The sequence below is a fragment of the Leptodactylus fuscus genome, chromosome 5 (genome assembly GCF_031893055.1).
Source record: "Leptodactylus fuscus isolate aLepFus1 chromosome 5, aLepFus1.hap2, whole genome shotgun sequence".
Taxonomy (NCBI): domain Eukaryota; kingdom Metazoa; phylum Chordata; class Amphibia; order Anura; family Leptodactylidae; genus Leptodactylus; species Leptodactylus fuscus.
The window spans coordinates 215,821,681-215,840,223 of NC_134269.1; the positions used below are offsets into that span (position 1 = coordinate 215,821,681).

Sequence of the window (18,543 nt, forward strand, 5' to 3'; positions counted from 1 at the left end):
TATCCAATTTCAATCTGTTTGGCCAACTGGTAGGGTAGAAGAAGATCTGAACCGCAAATTTTCAAGGCTTTTGTTAGCGTATTGTGACCTATAATATAGTTTCTTGAGAAATTGCAAATTAATAAACTGAAGATTAATTCAGTGTGAATACATCCATACTTCCATTAGATAGTATTTCAAAATGGAGTCTCCAGTCATCTTCCGTCATCATTAGAATACATGGAATATTATATAACATTCCAGTCTTCAATGCCATGTACTGATCATATACTGGTAAGTTAATTTTAGCTCAATTTTTGAGCAATCTATGGAAGAGACTTCACTACCAGTTTCATTAAAAATATTCAATAATGTTTCAGGTACATTTACTTAATTTTCTTGCATATATTGGAGATATGGTAGACTGGAAGGCAACAGGTAGTAGTTGAAAATATTCTGACATTAACAAAAAATTACTCAAATCTTAACTTTCATCTAAAATCACGAATTGGCTTAAAAGATGAGGTAAAGGTATGTGAATTAAATGACAACACCAATTTAATAAATAGATAAAAATTTAAAATTATCATTAAATATCTATAAACTTAACTATGAACCAAGAGATCAAGTAATCCAAATAAGTCAAAAACATTAAGTAAATTTATTTAATAAGAAATAATTTCTTTTCTTTTATTTTTTTTCTTTTACCCCAGGGTCTCTTCTACCTATGTATAAAATGTTTAAATTACCTAAGTTTTTGGGTAGTAAAAAATAAAATAAAAGATTGATAATTGTATTAGCTTACGTATAAAAAAACAACAAGTTCATTTAAAAGAAGATAAAAATGGTAATAACCAAAATTCTAGTAGTTAAAGAGGACCTTTCACCGACTTGGGCAGTTCTATATACTGGCAGTTCTATATACTGCTGGAAAGCTGACAGTGCGCTGAATTCAGCGCACTGTCGGCTTTCCCGATCTGTGCCCTGGGCAAAGAGCTATTGGTTCCGATACCATAACTCTTTACAGTCAGAAAGGCGTTCCTGACAGTCTGTCAGGAATGTTCTTCTTCACAGCAGTGTCTATAGCGCTGTACAGTGTGAGAAATGCCCCCTCCCTCTGCTCACAGTGCTTGTCCATAGACGAGTATTATCAGGAGGGGAGGGGGGAGTTCCTCTCCATTCACACAGCACAGCGCGATAGGCGCTGCTGTGAAGAAGGACGTACTTGACTGACTGTCAGGAAGGCCCTTCTGACTGTAAAGAGCTACGGTACCAGGACCGATAGCTCTTTACCCGGGGCACAGATTGGGAAAGTCGACAGTGTGCTGAATTCAGCGCACTGTCAGCTTTCCAGCAGTATATAGAACTGCCTGTGCCCAAATCGGTGAAAGGTCCTCTTTAAAAAACAAGCTTCCTAAAATTTTAGTGTACCATGTCCTACTTTGGGAATTATATATGATTGTTCTTAGTGACATATTTCTAACAGAACCTCTAATTCTTTAAAAAAAATAGCTTAAAGGGATAAGAGAATAAGACATTCTACATAGTAGGTGTAACACTATAGCACACTATATAATACACTCATTTCGATACCAGTTAATCATGGCATCATACGCAACCCCCTCATGGCAAGGTTGGGTAAATAGAGGAGGGAAGACTTAATGTTTCTGTGTTGAGTAAGGGGCCGTACCAATGTTCCAAAAATGCTCAGAGGATGTCTTTATCGAAATAACATTTCTCTTATCTGGGTCCTAAACTTAGGTCCTTATCAATGAGAACCAGAAAGAATTACAGTGAGCCATAGACAACACTCCTATCTATGAGAGATGTTTATCCATCGGAAACCTCAATAATATTTTCCTTTGTTGGCAGATTTTTTAAAATGTGTTATTAAAGAATCCTCTTTCAACAAAAGTAGCAAAAATCATGATGGAAAAGTCACTTGTAGCATTAGTACTGTATATACTGTATATAAAAGGAGTTGAGACATATTGATATTGGATTTACATATTATAATTTTTTAAGTATTGTAAATTTGTGTCTAATAACAAATAGTATTATGTTATGAGGAAGAAAAAAAAGAAGATTCCGCGCCTCCTTTACTGGGAAGTGACACATATTCATATGGTTGGTTGTGTGATTCCTCCTCTGGGGAACAGGTACCTTCAACTTCACTTTTGTGGGTATGACAATAGGGTTGTGAGGCTTTTATCCACTACCTGGATAAAAAGAGCTCTCCTGGAGGACGGGCTGCTAAAATGTCTGAGTGGTTAGTGGAATCTGGATATCCCACAATGTTGGAAAAATCCGGTGGGCGCACACACCCTCGACAACGACCACTGGAGCAGGGTTGGCAAAGGAAAAATATTTTTATTTGTACAGATGACGCGTTTCGGGGTATTGGTGCCACAAGCTAGCACCAACCCTTCCTCAGATCTTGTCCATATAGCTGAAATAGCCTGCAAACATATGTCTATAGTGATCCTCTTGGTTTTTCAAACCAATAACAAATAGTGTTATCTAGAAATGAATCTAACCGTGTACAGAACACACACCAAATGCCAGAGTCAATCTGTATCAAATACTTTATAGAGTCCAAAAATATCACGTTTACTGTTAACAACAATCATATCCCTGCTATTTTATATAAAATGATGTTTGTTTCATGGGAGATCCTTCATGGTGGTTGCTGGTAACTACATCACTTTCTAAAAAATAGAATTCATAAAAAATAAGTGTTCAACTTTAACTGTTAAACTATGGTTGGGTTGCCATCAAGCAAAGTCATTTAACCTTTCGGAAAATAGTAATAACATAAACTTTTTGCCACACCATTTGCGCCATATCTGTTGACAATCCTTGTCTTAGATTGGTTTGGCAGCAAAAAAGTTCAAAAGAATGGAAGGGTCAGGGAGAATGAAAGACAAAGAAGCCTTATTCACTGTGTTAGAACAAGGAATATAATAGTTTTGTTTTGATGCAAGCATTATGACTGATTAGGCCCAAACGCAGGACTTAGCAATCCCCTGGGGCTGTTGATGTCAATGAAATGGCTGGAAGATGCCTGTAAAAGAAGACTACATGCCAGAAGGGACTCCTGGTCCTTCCATTGTTATACTCTGGGATCTAAAGAGATTCCAGCTTATAATAATAACACTTCTGGAACAAATCAATTTGGTCTTAGACAAAACTGGTGGGGGAATCTCATGAATCTTTGCAAAATGAATCTCGTAAGGTTTGAAGAATCTGTAGTCTTTACCTTTGTAAATCTTCTATCCTGCTACTATACTGAAAGTTTAAAAGATAGAAATTCATTGAAACAACTAATATTCTATAAGTGCTGATTAGGGTTGAGCGATCGGGATTGGGAAAGATCAGATCCCGATCGGCGATCGAGCAAATTTCACGATAGTGATCGGGAATGGCTGGAAAATGATCGAAAATCAGATTTTAAAAAAGATCCTGAAATTTCAAGTACGGCCCAAGCCTAGTGCTGATTATCCTTTCTATTATAAAACAGATATATTGTTTTTGATAAGAAAGTCATTTATGAGTGAATTGATGTTATGTTTTATAAATCTTTCCCTTGATGAATCAATCTTTAACTTTAAGACATATTGAGTTATTTTACATTTTGTTTCACCTAATTCTGAGTTTAGAAATCAAAAAATAACTTGAGATACTGAATTTGGAGTTTTAGCATGGATTTAACATTGGTGAGGCCCACACAACTATATTCAGGTTTGCAAGTGTAGCATTAATTTTTTATGAATATGAGTAAGAGTAATTCAATAAGATAACAATAAGGCAATGCAGAAATAATTTCTCATAATATCATTGTTTCAATGGCTATAGTTAGTATAGCAGTATAGAAGTATAGCTGCATAGCGTGATGCCGTACAAGGAAAGACTCTGTAGTGATTTTTTTTAAAAAACTGCAAAAATATTGTTGCTACCAAAAAATACATTGACAAAACTGTGACGTGATTTATCTGAGGCTGTTGAAATCAATCACTTTGAAAACGAGATAGCATAAGACGACAAGAGACAATATGAAAAGAAGCCATGACAGTAACAATAACAGACTTATTTTGCAGATAGATTTTACTTAGAACTTTGTATAAATTTATGTAAATTATTTATGTAGTTTCCTTTAACATAATTTTAGTTTTGGTTTTAAAAAACACAAAGAAATAGGAAAACATTAACAGTGAAATATTTCATTTCATTACTCTTACCTTATAGTAGGAGTTTGACATGACCCCCTGGGGATTGACTTGCTCTTCATTCCCTAATGTCTGAGAGTTATTTGGTGTAAAGACAATTAAGTCACTTTTTGGTCGGACTGAATTAGAACTTATGTTATATTGAGTGTGTTGGGAATACATCCAGCTCCCGCCAGTGTTGGAGCAGATTCGGTAATTTTCTTTCAGCTCATTCACCTCATCTCTGTATTTTTGCCATCGTAAAACAGTGAAGACGATTAGAGTAATAAGAAAAATACTTGATATGACACAGATTGCAACAACCAAGTAGATATTTTCATCAGAAAATTCATCACCAGTCACTTTGGTCTCTTGGTTATCAAACTTTAATTCTTCTCCAGACTCCACCACAGATACCACAATTTGTGCCTCTGCCGTCATGACTGGTTCTCCATGATCCTGAGCTACTACATGCAATCTGTACTCATCACTATCTGAATCTGTAAATGACCTCTTTAAAGTAATTTCTCCAGTCTGATGTGCGATGGTAAATGGGGATTTTCCAGATCCTCCAAAATCCTTCAACTTATAAAACGTCCAAGCATTGTATCCAGAATCCAAATCCACGGCCTTTACTTTAGTTATCAGGTGTCCGGGCTCTGCTGACTTGGGTGCTTTGATTGTTAGTTCGGAATGAAGTGGGGTGAATGTTGGAGCATTATCATTAATATCTTCAATGAATATGTTTAGAGTAAGGTTAGAGCTGAGGGTTTGTAGGCCGGCATCAGTGGCTTTTATGTGACATTGGAAATAAGAAATCTGTTCATGGTCAAATGATACTAAAGCAAAGACCTTCCCATTCTCTGGATTAATGGAGATGTAAGAAGATAAAGGGATCCCCTCAATTGTTCTCTCCTGGATTGAGTAAGTAATGAAAGAATTCTGTCCAATATCCGGGTCAAAGGCTGAAGCCGTATAAATATGAGACCCTGGTGGGTTGTTCTCCTTAATAAATACTGTGTCTACTGGCTGGATAAATCTTGGAGCATTGTCATTTGTGTCACTTATGTCAATCTTCAGAGTTTTTGAGGTAGACAGGGATGGAGAACCTTCATCTCTCACAGTAATAGTAACTTCATATTCATCTTTCACCTCTCGATCTAAAGGTCCATTCACAGTCAAAGAAAAATCACTCATGAAAGCTGGATTTACCTTAAATGGTGAAGGTTCAGTAATATAGCAATGAACTTTTCCATTTGATCCAGAATCTTTATCATGGACACTGATGATGGCGACTGTTGTTCCCTGGGGAGAATTTTCAGGAACAGGCACTGATAATGATGTCACCGTCATCTCCGGAGGGTTGTCATTGACATCTACAACAGTCACTAGAACTTTACAATGTCCAACTTGCTGAACATCTCCATAGTCAACAGCTTTAACCTGAAGTTTATACATGTTCACAGATTCAAAATCCAGTTTGCCTTTCACTCTTATTTCTCCTGTGTTCTTGTCTAAGGTAAATGCCTCCCCTGACACCATGTTGCTAAATTCATATATTATCTCTCCATTTCTTCCTTCATCCAGATCAGTAGCATTTAGCTTGAACACTAAAGTTCCTTCCACAGCATTTTCATTAACACTGCACTGGTAAAATGGCTGGTCAAACACTGGAGCATTATCATTAAAATCCTCCACATTAACAATGATATGTGTAGTGCCGCTCAGTCTTGGTTTGCCTCCATCATAAGCTGTCAGTGTCAGGTTGTGCACAGATTGCTTCTCTCTGTCTAGATTCTTTTTCAGCACAAGCTCTAAGGACTTGATTTGATTTAAATATTTTTGGTAATCCAATGCAAAATATTCACTTGCACTGAGCTCATAGTTTGTGATAGAATTTGTTCCAAGATCTGGATCAGCAGCTTCTTCTAATTGGAACCGAGAGCCTGCATGCTTCACTTCTGATATGACATGATTATATACATTGGAGGGGAACACTGGACTATTGTCATTGATATCTTCTATCTCTACATCTACACGATACATCTGCACAGGCTTATCTACAATAACCTGCAGAGGAATAATACAGAAGGGAGTATCTGGACATAATGACTCTCTGTCTATTGTCTCTTTAACAAACAAGATTCCATTCTGCAGATTCACCTGGAAATATTCCTTCTCATCTCTAGAGACAATATGTAACATTCTGGAATTAATCTCACCTATATCCAGTCCAAGATCCTGAGCAATTCTCCCAACAAAGGTGCCATGCTTGGATTCCTCCGGGATGATATAATGCAGCTGACTCAGGACCACATCCCACGTTATTTGTAACAAAAAGAAATGGATCAACCTGCTCCTTGCTTTATAATCCAGTCTCTGATACAGCATTTCTTAGAATCAGTGAAGATGAAGGTGAGAATATATCCAAATAAGGCACTCCAGCTGATGGAAGAACGAGGTATACAGAAAAAAATCTATCATGGCCAGAATCCCTATAGCAAGAATTTCATTTAAAGATGGAGAACGGCATTTCCTCTTTCCTTGCTGCTATTAGTTGGTATGGAGTGACATCTAGTGCTCAATTTCTAGGTTGCAAATAAGGTCTGTATTTACAAATGTATTATTTGAGAATCTTTTGGAAGTATAATATTTATAATTTAGTTTTTTTAAATAGCATAATTAAATAATATTTCTATTTGTATTAATTATTACATGTAAATAAGAATGATATTACACTTAGTGTTTTTTATATGCAATATCTTAGTCTACCAAACTAGTATTAATTTGTAAAGAATAATTTCTTCCACTTCGTTTATAGCACAAAGAATTTATTAAGAATAACAATAGTTATCATTGAAAACTATTTAATGACTATGTAAATATTTCCTAAATGTTGAGATTTATTTTATTTGACCTTTTGCTTTTCATACTAGTTTTGAACTAGAGATACGTGACCATAGAGATAAATGGGCTATTGATTACATTTTTTGTGTGTGTTTTATTTTTTCATTCCCTGACTTTCAAATGTATAATTTGTTTTATTTTTCTGTTCTGGAAAAAAAAATTCCTGATTTTTTTTATGATATTTACCCTCTGGTAAGAATGACACATTCCCTATATTTTGAAGGTCAGTACAATCTCAAGTTTATCAAGTTTTTTCATATCTTAATAGTTTAAAAAAATGAATAAATGAAACTTTAATATAAATGTATAATTACCACATTTTACACCTGTCACCATTTTATAAACTTCCATATTCAGAGCTGTGTAAGGTGATTTTTTTTTTTTTTTTTTTTTTTTGCAGGACAAGACGTAGCATATACATCCATTTTTATTGAAATATATTTGGTGAACTGTTAGAAAACACTGATTAAGACATTTAGATTTTTCCCTCTTTGGGGTTCACTGTATGAGCCAAATATTGATTATTTTTAGTTTGAGTATTTTTTTATGTCGGAATACATATTGTGTATATGTTTCTATTTTTTATATGTATTTTAGATAAAGAGGGTGGATGTTGGGCTCAATAGTAATGTTAATATGGCAAACCTTTGACCCTTAAATAAGTCTTGTAATGTGGAAATATTCAGTGAAAGTTCAGAATGAAACTGAAAAGAAACCTTTAGCTCCTATAGACACTTCTCAACAAATTATCTGAGGAGTTAAATACCCAAACTCAGAGTTGACTGTAATAGCCGATATTGCCATCATATCCATGTTTGGGAAAAATCAGAAACCCAATGGCTATGTCGCACGCTCAACTTCTAAGAAGGTATCATATTTGATGAGTGCACTTGCAATGTAGATTTCTGTAGCCTGCCACTAAGGGTTTATTGCCAATAGAAACGTGTGCTTATAGTTAAAAAAAAAAAAATTATGTATATTTCATATTTGAAATAATAACTTCCTAAATATCCTATCTATAATTACTCTCATTGAACAAATTTTAACATACAGTAAAATTCTCTTCTAGGCCAACATTTTGAAGCCACCAACGATAATGTATAATTAATCTTTAGATTTTCTAGTTTTTACTTAACTTTCATTCCTCTAGTCATCTCTCAAATTTTAGAAAAACTTCTATAAAAGGACACCACATTGAACAGACTATCCATGACCTAAAACATGCCTTTTTGTTGTAATAGTTTTATCATTGTCAATTGCCAAGTTCTTAAATTATCACATAACTTTACAATCTTCCCACAAAATAATTATGTTCTTGTCCATTCATTTTAGCTCCATGTTAAGTAGTTGCCATGTGAGTCTCCTTTATCAGACTTATTTAAATGATTCATTAATGGTTTATACACAAGATTACAAATTTCAAATATCAATAATTTTTTTTTATACAGAAAAACTATATTTAATTGGAAAATGTTTGTCTAACAATAGAATTGTATATGTTAAAAATAAATTCATAAGAAAAGTTAAATTATGTTCTTTTTACTTACTAATCAAAGTATATGACTAGAACAATAATACATAGGTAGATTGATAAATAGATAGAGCGATAGATAGATTTTATTGCTAATCTATTAATTTAGATACTAAACCAGGGACCAACCAAATGCTAATATTAATAGATATCAAACTATAAATATGAGAAATGGAGGAATTGAAATGGTCACTTTTAAAAAAGCGTCTATATTTTCTAAATGTTTACAAAATGTTTGAATTACTTAGACTTTGTGACTGTAACTACAGTAATATAAAAGCTTAAAAAGATCTTGCAATAAAAGCAATAACAAATGAACAAAAACCTAAGTAAAGACAAAAAAGTATTGCCTAGCCGCTTTAACATCATAATGTAGTTAAAGAAGTTGTCCCCATAGAAGAGAATGAAAGCTGCAGAAAAACAGTGTAGAAAAGTGTAGAAATTTCTACAACATATGTAAATAACGAAAAGTCTTATTAAACATTCTCTAGACAGCAACATATAATCTATTCATTCGGGGTAAGCACTCTCCACACTTCACGCATTTCTTAAAATCAGTGAAGGAAAAGGTGATGACTTGTCCAATTAATAAAGGCACTGGTGGAAGAACGAAGAAACAGGGGAAAAAAAATCTATCATGGCCGGAATCCTTACAGCAAGAATTTCATTTCACAATGGAGAACTGCATTTCCTCTTTTCTTGCTGCTATTAGTTGGTGGGGGCTGCCATCTAGTGCTCAATTTCCAAGTTGCATATAAGGTCTGTATATTTATTTTTTGTTTAAGTTGACATTTATAAGCTCGTAAAATGAAACAATGTTAAATTTAAAAATATGTTTCAATGATTTCTTTATTAATATTTATAATTTAAACATATGGTACAGTGAAAAATTCCATCACTCCTTGCATGAGCCCTGTTGAGTGAACTTTCCTCTTAATATATAACTTGTACAAATCATTAAATCTTTTATAATTGGCATTCATTTTTAAAAACTCATACACTTTACTTAGCATGAGCATTTTTTAAATTATACAAATGATAACACTAATAAAACATAAGTGAAACAAGCTAAGGAAAAAGCTGAATATTTTTTTAAATTTAGATATTCATTTACCTTTTGCGTATGTTTTTCTATTAGTTTATTAACTTACCATGAAAAGATTATGAAATGTATAAAGTAAAACAGTGAGGAATAGTTATTAGAATAGTAGCCTGGACATGAGCTTTTGATCTTACACTTAGATGATTCATTGTATCGCCATATTTAAATTTAAAAATACCCCAAAATTTCTCTGATTTGATATATATTTTTATATAGTATACAGTGAAACTTCTCTGACAAGCCCCCACATTGAAGTGATTACCCCTGATTTAGAACAGATACTTATGTGACATTATATTTCTATCTTCTTTGGGTACGGAACCTCTTTAGGCTCTTTGTGATACTATTAACAAAGTTTCATTGATATTTAATCATATGTTTTACTATATGTTAGTTCAAACTGTCCCCGAGTATTTCTACTATTACTTCATATTGTTATGGAATTGCTGCTTAAGTAATTTCATAATAAGCTGTTGGTGACTGGTTGGTCAAAAGACAGCCAGTAAAATAAGTTACCTAGTATCCAAGACCACTCTGGTTCACAAGAGTAAGACTAAGGTCAGCCAAGGTTTTCACCAGAGCCCATGAAAAGATGGGATAGACTTGGCTCCTTTAGGACCCAGGTTGAAACAAGGTGCCATAAACTATATACACTTGAAGACTAAGGAACAACCCAGAAACCTTACAGCTGTCAGAGGGAGAAAAACACAAGCCAGGGTCAAAACCAGGAGAATATGGAATATATGAAATTATATCACAGGAGTACCAGAGGAGAGGAGTCCAGATACGGAAGAGTCTAAGAGGATAATGCAAATCAATAAGAGAGGTGCGTAAGCCAAAATCAATAACCAGGTAAATATCAGAAATCAAAGCACCAACTAAGTATCAATGTATAAATAACACAAAGAATTCTTTTGATTTTAAATCTAAATTTATTACTACAAAAATGTTTTTAATTGTTAAAAATATTGGTATCAGGAAAACAAACACATAAAAACATTTAAAATATCAGAAATCAGAACAAGTTCTTAAAACATAGAGCCAGAATAGTAATAGTAACACTAATCACAGATGATAAGTCTCAATGCTAGGCTTAGGTACCCCATCTCAGCCCGAAATTGGGCACTGAGGTAGCACTTTGGTTGACTCTGCATCTCAAAGCTTTGACTGGTGGAGTAACCCCAGTCAGAGTTTGACTGGTAGACATGGCAACCTTAAAGCACAGGTTCTGAGCAGTGCTGCACTGAATGGAATGGTAATTGGAACTAACATAGGCATGAATACATATATTTAGATCCCAAACAGAAATATAATATAAATTCCTACAAAACAGAATTCACTCTTCTGTCGTAGTGAATTCCTTCCAGCTGGATTTTAAATTTTTTCTATATGAGTCTCCTCCATAAGGTTCAATTAAAATTTTCAATACATTTTCAGATGCATTTATACCTATTTCATACAAGTCCTTATATTTTTTTAGATTTTTTTTTTTTTTTAGCAAACCTGTGTTAAACTTTGGAATGTGTCTACCATCTGTTAAAAATGCTCTTTAACATTCATCAAAACTCAAAAAAGATAACCAAAATCTATTAACTTAGCTGAAACCAAGGATTAAACAAACCTTAACATCCATGAATATCAAAAAAGAGAATTCTATGGAAAAAAATTAAGTTTAAAGTTGTCTACTTTTTTCTTAGGCTATTCTCTATTTGTATAAAAATAGTTTTTGATAAATTGCAAAGGCTTTGTGTATGTTAGCATATAAAAAACTATTCAAATAGCTTACATATAAGAACAGAATAACAAAGCAGTGATAAATAAGCAGTACTCAACTCCTTTGCCCTCATAGTTCAGTAAATGTACATGTACCTCTAGTTCAAGCTTTCAACACTGCACCCCCAAAAAGGTAAAACTATCCCTAAATTGTTTAAATTCACCTCAAAAATTAGATTCTCATTTTTACTTCTTGCCTGCTCTCTTACCGTGAATTCCTTTTATAAAGCTGGTGGCTAAAATCATTCCACATATATAAGATATGGCCTCACCAAAGCTCTTTATAGTGATAAAATAAGACCTGCATAAAAAGTCATGTTCCTTCCGAATATCACTTAGTATCTAGCTTGCTTTAGACAAGGAAAATTGGCAGTACAAGATTGTAAGAATTGTATCCAAAACTCCCTTTTAATGTAGACTTATTCAATGATGATCCGTTATGTATGTAAATGTCTTTGTAACGTTCCTTGTCTTCTTCATCCCAAAACGTATAAGCTCAGCTACAACATATCAATATTAGTCTCATTTGTCATTAAGCTGAAAATTTGGCAAGTTTCTTTGCTACTTATAAGGAAAAGACCTTTTACTTAATATCTATACCATTACAGAATTTTGTTTCTATACTATAGTACAACTACTCAGAGAAAGTACACATTTTTGCATTTCTAAAAACTCTAAAACAGATAGACCAGAGGTCTATGTACAGGGATTCCGCACTCTCTGGAATACATGCACGACACAATCAAGAAGATCATCTTACTGAAAACTTTTTATTGTAAAAATGATTTAGATGACCACCATGATGCGTTTTGGGCTTCAACAGAGCCCTTTAGCAAGTGCAATCAACAGATCACGTCCATGTCTCTTTCTTCCAGGCTGACAAAGTTTACCAAGGACACATTAGTGACTCATCCAGGAGGTCAAAAAAGAACCCAGATAAGCATCTAAAGGACTTCAGGCCTCATTTTTCTCAGTTATAGACAATATAAATGATTAGATAATAACAGGGACACACGGTACAAAGGCAACCGTAGTAGAGTTGCATCTTACAGACCACTGTAGATAAAAAAAGAACACATTTGTGAAATTATATGACCCTTAAGATTTTTTGGGATAATAATCTATTAACTAATAGGTCAAAGGTAGAATTTTTGGGCCATATCCATTTTACCATAAAGCTAACACTATTATCCATCTTAAGAACATTATATCAACAGTGTGGTAAGTGGAGGTCCGGTGGTGGATGTTTTTTGGTCTTTTTATAAGAAATAGAAGAAAACAAATATTTATATAATTTTTATAAGAACAAGTCCCCTTGTTTCTCAAAATAATGCAGCAAAATCAAAGATAAAAAAAAATCAATGGTGCCATTATTGGTATGTAATATACGCGGTATATGATAGAAAAGATGTTGAGGCATAAGGAGGTCCATATAAATCTGGAACAGGCCTGCATTCATTACAACTTCTTCAACAATTTTATATTTGAGTTTGCATCCAGTAGCATATACTTTAGTGGTATGCAGTGTAAGGCAAGATTTATTTTGCGAATATGTGAGAGGTTCACCAGCAAAATTTGATTTTGGCTGCACTTGTCTGGGTTTAACTGGATGTGCAGGGGAAAGTTGACTATTATACTCGGATGCCAGGGAAGTTAAGTACAATGTTAAAATAACAAACATTTACTCACCTTTCCTGGGCTCTACTGCAGCATCTTACAACATTCCATTCTTCATGCTGCGCTGTCTGCCATCTTCTCCAGGCTCCAGGTTTGGAAATCTGGTGGTATCAATTTCATTACGCTTGTATGCTACAGAGTAAGTGATGACACTATAGTATCAATGTATGATGATGTTGACACTCCAAGTGACTAATGAAACCCAATCACAGGCCTCAGCATGGACCTGGGGGTCAGAGAAGACGGCGGAAGAGCCCAGGAACGTTGAGTAAAAAATTTTTGTACAATTTTATTTCTAGACTAAAATGGACAGCAGTATGGCAGGTGACCAGCTGGGCACCATTTTGCAGAATTTTTGCAGGCCAAAGTCCCAAAACTTTGGCTGTGGTATGAGAAAATTCAAAAAGTTTGTCCAATACTTGGGCAATTCAGACAAATTATAATGAACTTGTTTAATAACGGCATGACTACAACTGTATCAAACAATATAGAAAATGCACAGATATAATACATTTATTGACAACTTACAGTACCAATCTATAGTCGAGCAGTCATTGAATCTCTTTTTTTAGAATAGGATTCAAATTAACAATTTGCCAGACCATTGGTACTAATTGGTACTGGGCTCTTTGAACTTCAAAGATAATGTTTTGGTAAAGAAGAAATTATGGTCAGAACGCAGTAAAACTACAGTATTGCCATTTGAACTGGTTTGTTTTAGTATGTACTAGATTAAAGATAGATCAAAATTTAGTAAAATTGAAAATTATAAACATTTTGTTAAATTTATTTTAAGAAAAGAGAAAGAACCAAAAACTTATGGGAACCATCAGAGTCCATTTGTCATATCAGGAAATAGAGCCATAACACCATGACAATAAGCCTCCACAAGTCCTAATTTATTTGTATTAGTCTTATAGATTATACCCTATTTTATTTTATCTAGAAGTAATTTTGCTTTCCAACATTGTTATTTTGGGAAGCAAAACTCAAAGATATTAGAAGTCTTTAATTGCAAAAAAAAAAAAATTACAAATATTTAACTAGTCTTACCTTATAGAAGGAGTTTGACATGACCCCCTGGGGATTGACTTGCTCTTCGTTCCCTAATGTCTGGGAGTTATTTGGTGTAAAGACAATTAAGTCACTTTTTGGTCGGACTGAATTAGAACTTATGTTATATTGAGTGTGTTGGGAATACATCCAGCTCCCGCCAGTGTTGGAGCAGATTCGGTAATTTTCTTTCAGTTCATTCACCTCATCTCTGTATTTTTGCCATCGTAAAACAGTGAAGACGATTAGAGTAATAAGAAAAATACTTGATATGACGCAGATTGCAACAACCAAGTAGATATTTTCATCAGAAAATTCATCACCAGTCACTTTGGTCTCTTGGTTATCAAACTTTAATTCTTCTACAGACTCCACCACAGATACCACAATTTGTGCCTCTGCCGTCATGACTGGTTCTCCATGATCCTGAGCTACTACATGCAATCTGTACTCATCACTATCTGAATCTGTAAATGACCTCTTTAAAGTAATTTCTCCAGTCTGATGTGCGATGGTAAATGGGGATTTTCCAGATCCTCCAAAATCCTTCAACTTATAAAACGTCCAAGCATTGTATCCAGAATCCAAATCCACGGCCTTTACTTTAGTTATCAGGTGTCCGGGCTCTGCTGACTTGGGTGCTTTGATGGTTAGTTCAGAATGAAGTGGGGTGAATGTTGGAGCATTATCATTAATATCTTCAATGAATATGTTTAGAGTAAGGTTAGAGCTGAGGGCTTGTAGGCCGGCATCAGTGGCTTTTATGTGACATTGGAAATAGGAAATCTGTTCATGGTCAAATGATACTAAAGCAAAGACCTTCCCATTCTCTGGATTAATGGAAATGTAAGAAGATAAAGGGATCCCCTCAATTGTCCTCTCCCTTATTGAGTAAGTAATGAAAGAATTCTGTCCAATATCCGGGTCAAAGGCTGAAGCTGTATAAATATGAGACCCTGGTGGGTTGTTCTCCTTAATAAACACTGTGTCTACTGGCTGGATAAACCTTGGAGCATTGTCATTGGTGTCACTTATGTCAATCTTCAGAGTTTTTGATGTAGAAAGGGATGGAGAACCTTCATCTCTCGCAGTAATAGTAACTTCATATTCATCTTTCACCTCCCGATCTAAAGGTCCATTCAATGTCAAAGAAAAATCACTCATGAAAGCTGGATTTACCTTAAATGGTGAAGGTTCAGTAATATAGCAATGGACTTTCCCATTTGATCCAGAATCTTTATCATGGACACTGATGATGGCGACTGTTGTTCCCTGGGGAGAATTTTCAGGAACAGGCACTGATAATGATGTCACCGTCATCTCCGGAGGATTGTCATTGACATCTACAACAGTCACTAGAACTTTACAATGTCCCACAAGCTGAAAATCTCCATTATCAATAGCTTCAACCTGAAGTTCATACATATTCACAGATTCAAAATCCAGTTTGCCTTTCACTCTTATTTCTCCTGTGTGTTTGTCTAAGGTAAAAGCCTCCTTCTCTTCCTCTGACACCATATTGCTAAATTCATATATTATCTCTCCATTTCTTCCTTCATCCAGATCAGTAGCATTTAGCTTGAACACTAAAGTTCCTTCCACAGCATTTTCATTAACACTGCACTGGTAAAATGGCTGGTCAAACACTGGAGCATTATCATTAAAATCCTCCACATTAACAATGATATGTGTAGTGCCGCTCAGTCTTGGTTTGCCTCCATCATAAGCTGTCAGTGTCAGGTTGTGCACAGATTGCTTCTCTCTGTCTAGATTCTTTTTCAGCACAAGCTCTAAGGACTTAATTTGATTTATATATTTTTGGAAATCCAATGCAAAATATTCACTTGCACTGAGCTCATAGTTTGTGATAGAATTTGTTCCAAGATCTGGATCAGCAGCTACCTTCAATGGGAATCGAGATCCAGCTGGTTTCATTTCTGATACGACAAGTCTAGTCACACTGAAGGGAAATACTGGACTATTGTCATTGATATCTTCTATCTCTACATCTACACGATACATCTGCACAGGCTTATCTACAATAACCTGCAGAGAAATAATACAGAAGGGAGTATTTGAACACAGAACCTCTCTGTCTATTGTCTCTTTAACAAACAAGATTCCATTCTGCAGATTCACCTGGAAATATTCCTTCTCATCTCTAGAGACAATATGTAACATTCTGGAATTAATCTCACCTATATCCAGTCCAAGATCCTGAGCAATTCTCCCAACAAAGGTGCCATGCTTGGATTCCTCCGGGATGATATAATGCAGCTGACTCAGGACCACATCCCACGTTATTTGTAACAAAAAGAAATGGATCAACCTGCTCCTTGCTTTATAATCCAGTCTCTGATACAGCATTTCTTAGAATCAGTGAAGATGAAGGTGAGAATATATCCAAATAAGGCACTCCAGCTGATGGAAGAACGAGGTATACAGAAAAAAATCTATCATGGCCAGAATCCCTATAGCAAGAATTTCATTTAAAGATGGAGAACGGCATTTCCTCTTTCCTTGCTGCTATTAGTTGGTATGGAGTGACATCTAGTGCTCAATTTCTAGGTTGCAAATAAGGTCTGTATTTACAAATGTATTATTTGAGAATCTTTTGGAAGTATAATATTTATAATTTAGTTTTTTTAAATAGCATAATTAAATAATATTTATATTTGTATTAATTATTACATGTAAATAAGAATGATATTACACTTAGTGTTTTTTATATGCAATATCTTAGTCTACCAAACTAGTATTAATTTGTAAAGAATAATTTCTTCCACTTCGTTTATAGCACAAAGAATTTATTAAGAATAACAATAGTTATCATTGAAAACTATTTAATGACTATGTAAATATTTCCTAAATGTTGAGATTTATTTTATTTGACCTTTTGCTTTTCATACTAGTTTTGAACTAGAGATACGTGACCATAGAGATAAATGGGCTATTGATTACATTTTTTGTGTGTGTTTTATTTTTTCATTCCCTGACTTTCAAATGTATAATTTGTTTTATTTTTCTGTTCTGGAAAAAAAAATTCCTGATTTTTTTTATGATATTTACCCTCTGGTAAGAATGACACATTCCCTATATTTTGAAGGTCAGTACAATCTCAAGTTTATCAAGTTTTTTCATATCTTAATAGTTTAAAAAAATGAATAAATGAAACTTTAATATAAATGTATAATTACCACATTTTACACCTGTCACCATTTTATAAACTTCCATATTCAGAGCTGTGTAAGGTGATTTTTTTTTTTTTTTTTTTTTGCAGGACAAGACGTAGCATATACATCCATTTTTATTGAAATATATTTGGTGAACTGTTAGAAAACACTGATTAAGACATTTAGATTTTTCCCTCTTTGGGGTTCACTGTATGAGCCAAATATTGATTATTTTTAGTTTGAGTATTTTTTTATGTCGGAATACATATTGTGTATATGTTTCTATTTTTTATATGTATTTTAGATAAAGAGGGTGGATGTTGGGCTCAATAGTAATGTTAATATGGCAAACCTTTGACCCTTAAATAAGTCTTGTAATGTGGAAATATTCAGTGAAAGTTCAGAATGAAACTGAAAAGAAACCTTTAGCTCCTATAGACACTTCTCAACAAATTATCTGAGGAGTTAAATACCCAAACTCAGAGTTGACTGTAATAGCCGATATTGCCATCATATCCATGTTTGGGAAAAATCAGAAACCCAATGGCTATGTCGCACGCTCAACTTCTAAGAAGGTATCATATTTGATGAGTGCACTTGCAATGTAGATTTCTGTAGCCTGCCACTAAGGGTTTATTGCCAATAGAAACGTGTGCTTATAGTTAAAAAAAAAAAAATTATGTATATTTCATATTTGAAATAATAACTTCCTAAATATCCTATCTATAATTACTCTCATTGAACAAATTTTAACATACAGTAAAATTCTCTTCTAGGCCAACATTTTGAAGCCACCAACGATAATGTATAATTAATCTTTAGATTTTCTAGTTTTTACTTAACTTTCATTCCTCTAGTCATCTCTCAAATTTTAGAAAAACTTCTATAAAAGGACACCACATTGAACAGACTATCCATGACCTAAAACATGCCTTTTTGTTGTAATAGTTTTATCATTGTCAATTGCCAAGTTCTTAAATTATCACATAACTTTACAATCTTCCCACAAAATAATTATGTTCTTGTCCATTCATTTTAGCTCCATGTTAAGTAGTTGCCATGTGAGTCTCCTTTATCAGACTTATTTAAATGATTCATTAATGGTTTATACACAAGATTACAAATTTCAAATATCAATAATTT

At 34.0% G+C, this 18,543-nt stretch overlaps 3 protein-coding genes across 7 annotated transcripts in view; all 3 read right to left on the bottom strand.

The window, feature by feature from the left end:
* LOC142204139 (protocadherin alpha-C2-like) overlaps window positions 1-18,543 on the bottom strand; it is a 198,166-nt gene that overhangs the window by 122,315 nt on the left and 57,308 nt on the right. The gene's annotated exons all lie outside the window — the stretch shown is intronic.
* On the bottom strand, window positions 2,676-6,791 carry LOC142204192 (protocadherin alpha-6-like). The gene is made up of 3 exons (XM_075275502.1): window positions 6,348-6,791; window positions 4,218-6,254; window positions 2,676-2,687 (listed from the first exon to the last, which is right to left on the bottom strand). Exons 1-3 carry the CDS (start codon window positions 6,573-6,575, stop codon window positions 2,676-2,678), a joined length of 2,277 nt encoding a protein of 758 aa, XP_075131603.1. The 5' UTR covers window positions 6,576-6,791.
* On the bottom strand, window positions 12,491-16,826 carry LOC142204193 (protocadherin alpha-13-like). The gene is made up of 3 exons (XM_075275503.1): window positions 16,367-16,826; window positions 14,228-16,273; window positions 12,491-12,553 (listed from the first exon to the last, which is right to left on the bottom strand). Exons 1-3 carry the CDS (start codon window positions 16,592-16,594, stop codon window positions 12,491-12,493), a joined length of 2,337 nt encoding a protein of 778 aa, XP_075131604.1. The 5' UTR covers window positions 16,595-16,826.

Bases quoted from the DNA above. Each gene is read 5' to 3' on its own strand.
- LOC142204192 (XM_075275502.1), bottom strand. From the start codon at position 6,575: ATGCTGTATCAGAGACTGGATTATAAAGCAAGGAGCAGGTTGATCCAT. The intron at 6,255-6,347 runs GTGAATCTGCAG...ATTCCTCTGCAG, and splicing joins ATGAGAAGGAATATTTCCAG to GTTATTGTAGATAAGCCTGT.
- LOC142204193 (XM_075275503.1), bottom strand. From the start codon at position 16,594: ATGCTGTATCAGAGACTGGATTATAAAGCAAGGAGCAGGTTGATCCAT. The intron at 16,274-16,366 runs GTGAATCTGCAG...ATTTCTCTGCAG, and splicing joins ATGAGAAGGAATATTTCCAG to GTTATTGTAGATAAGCCTGT. The intron at 12,554-14,227 runs GTAAGACTAGTT...TTTTATCTACAG, and splicing joins TGTCAAACTCCTTCTATAAG to TGGTCTGTAAGATGCAACTC.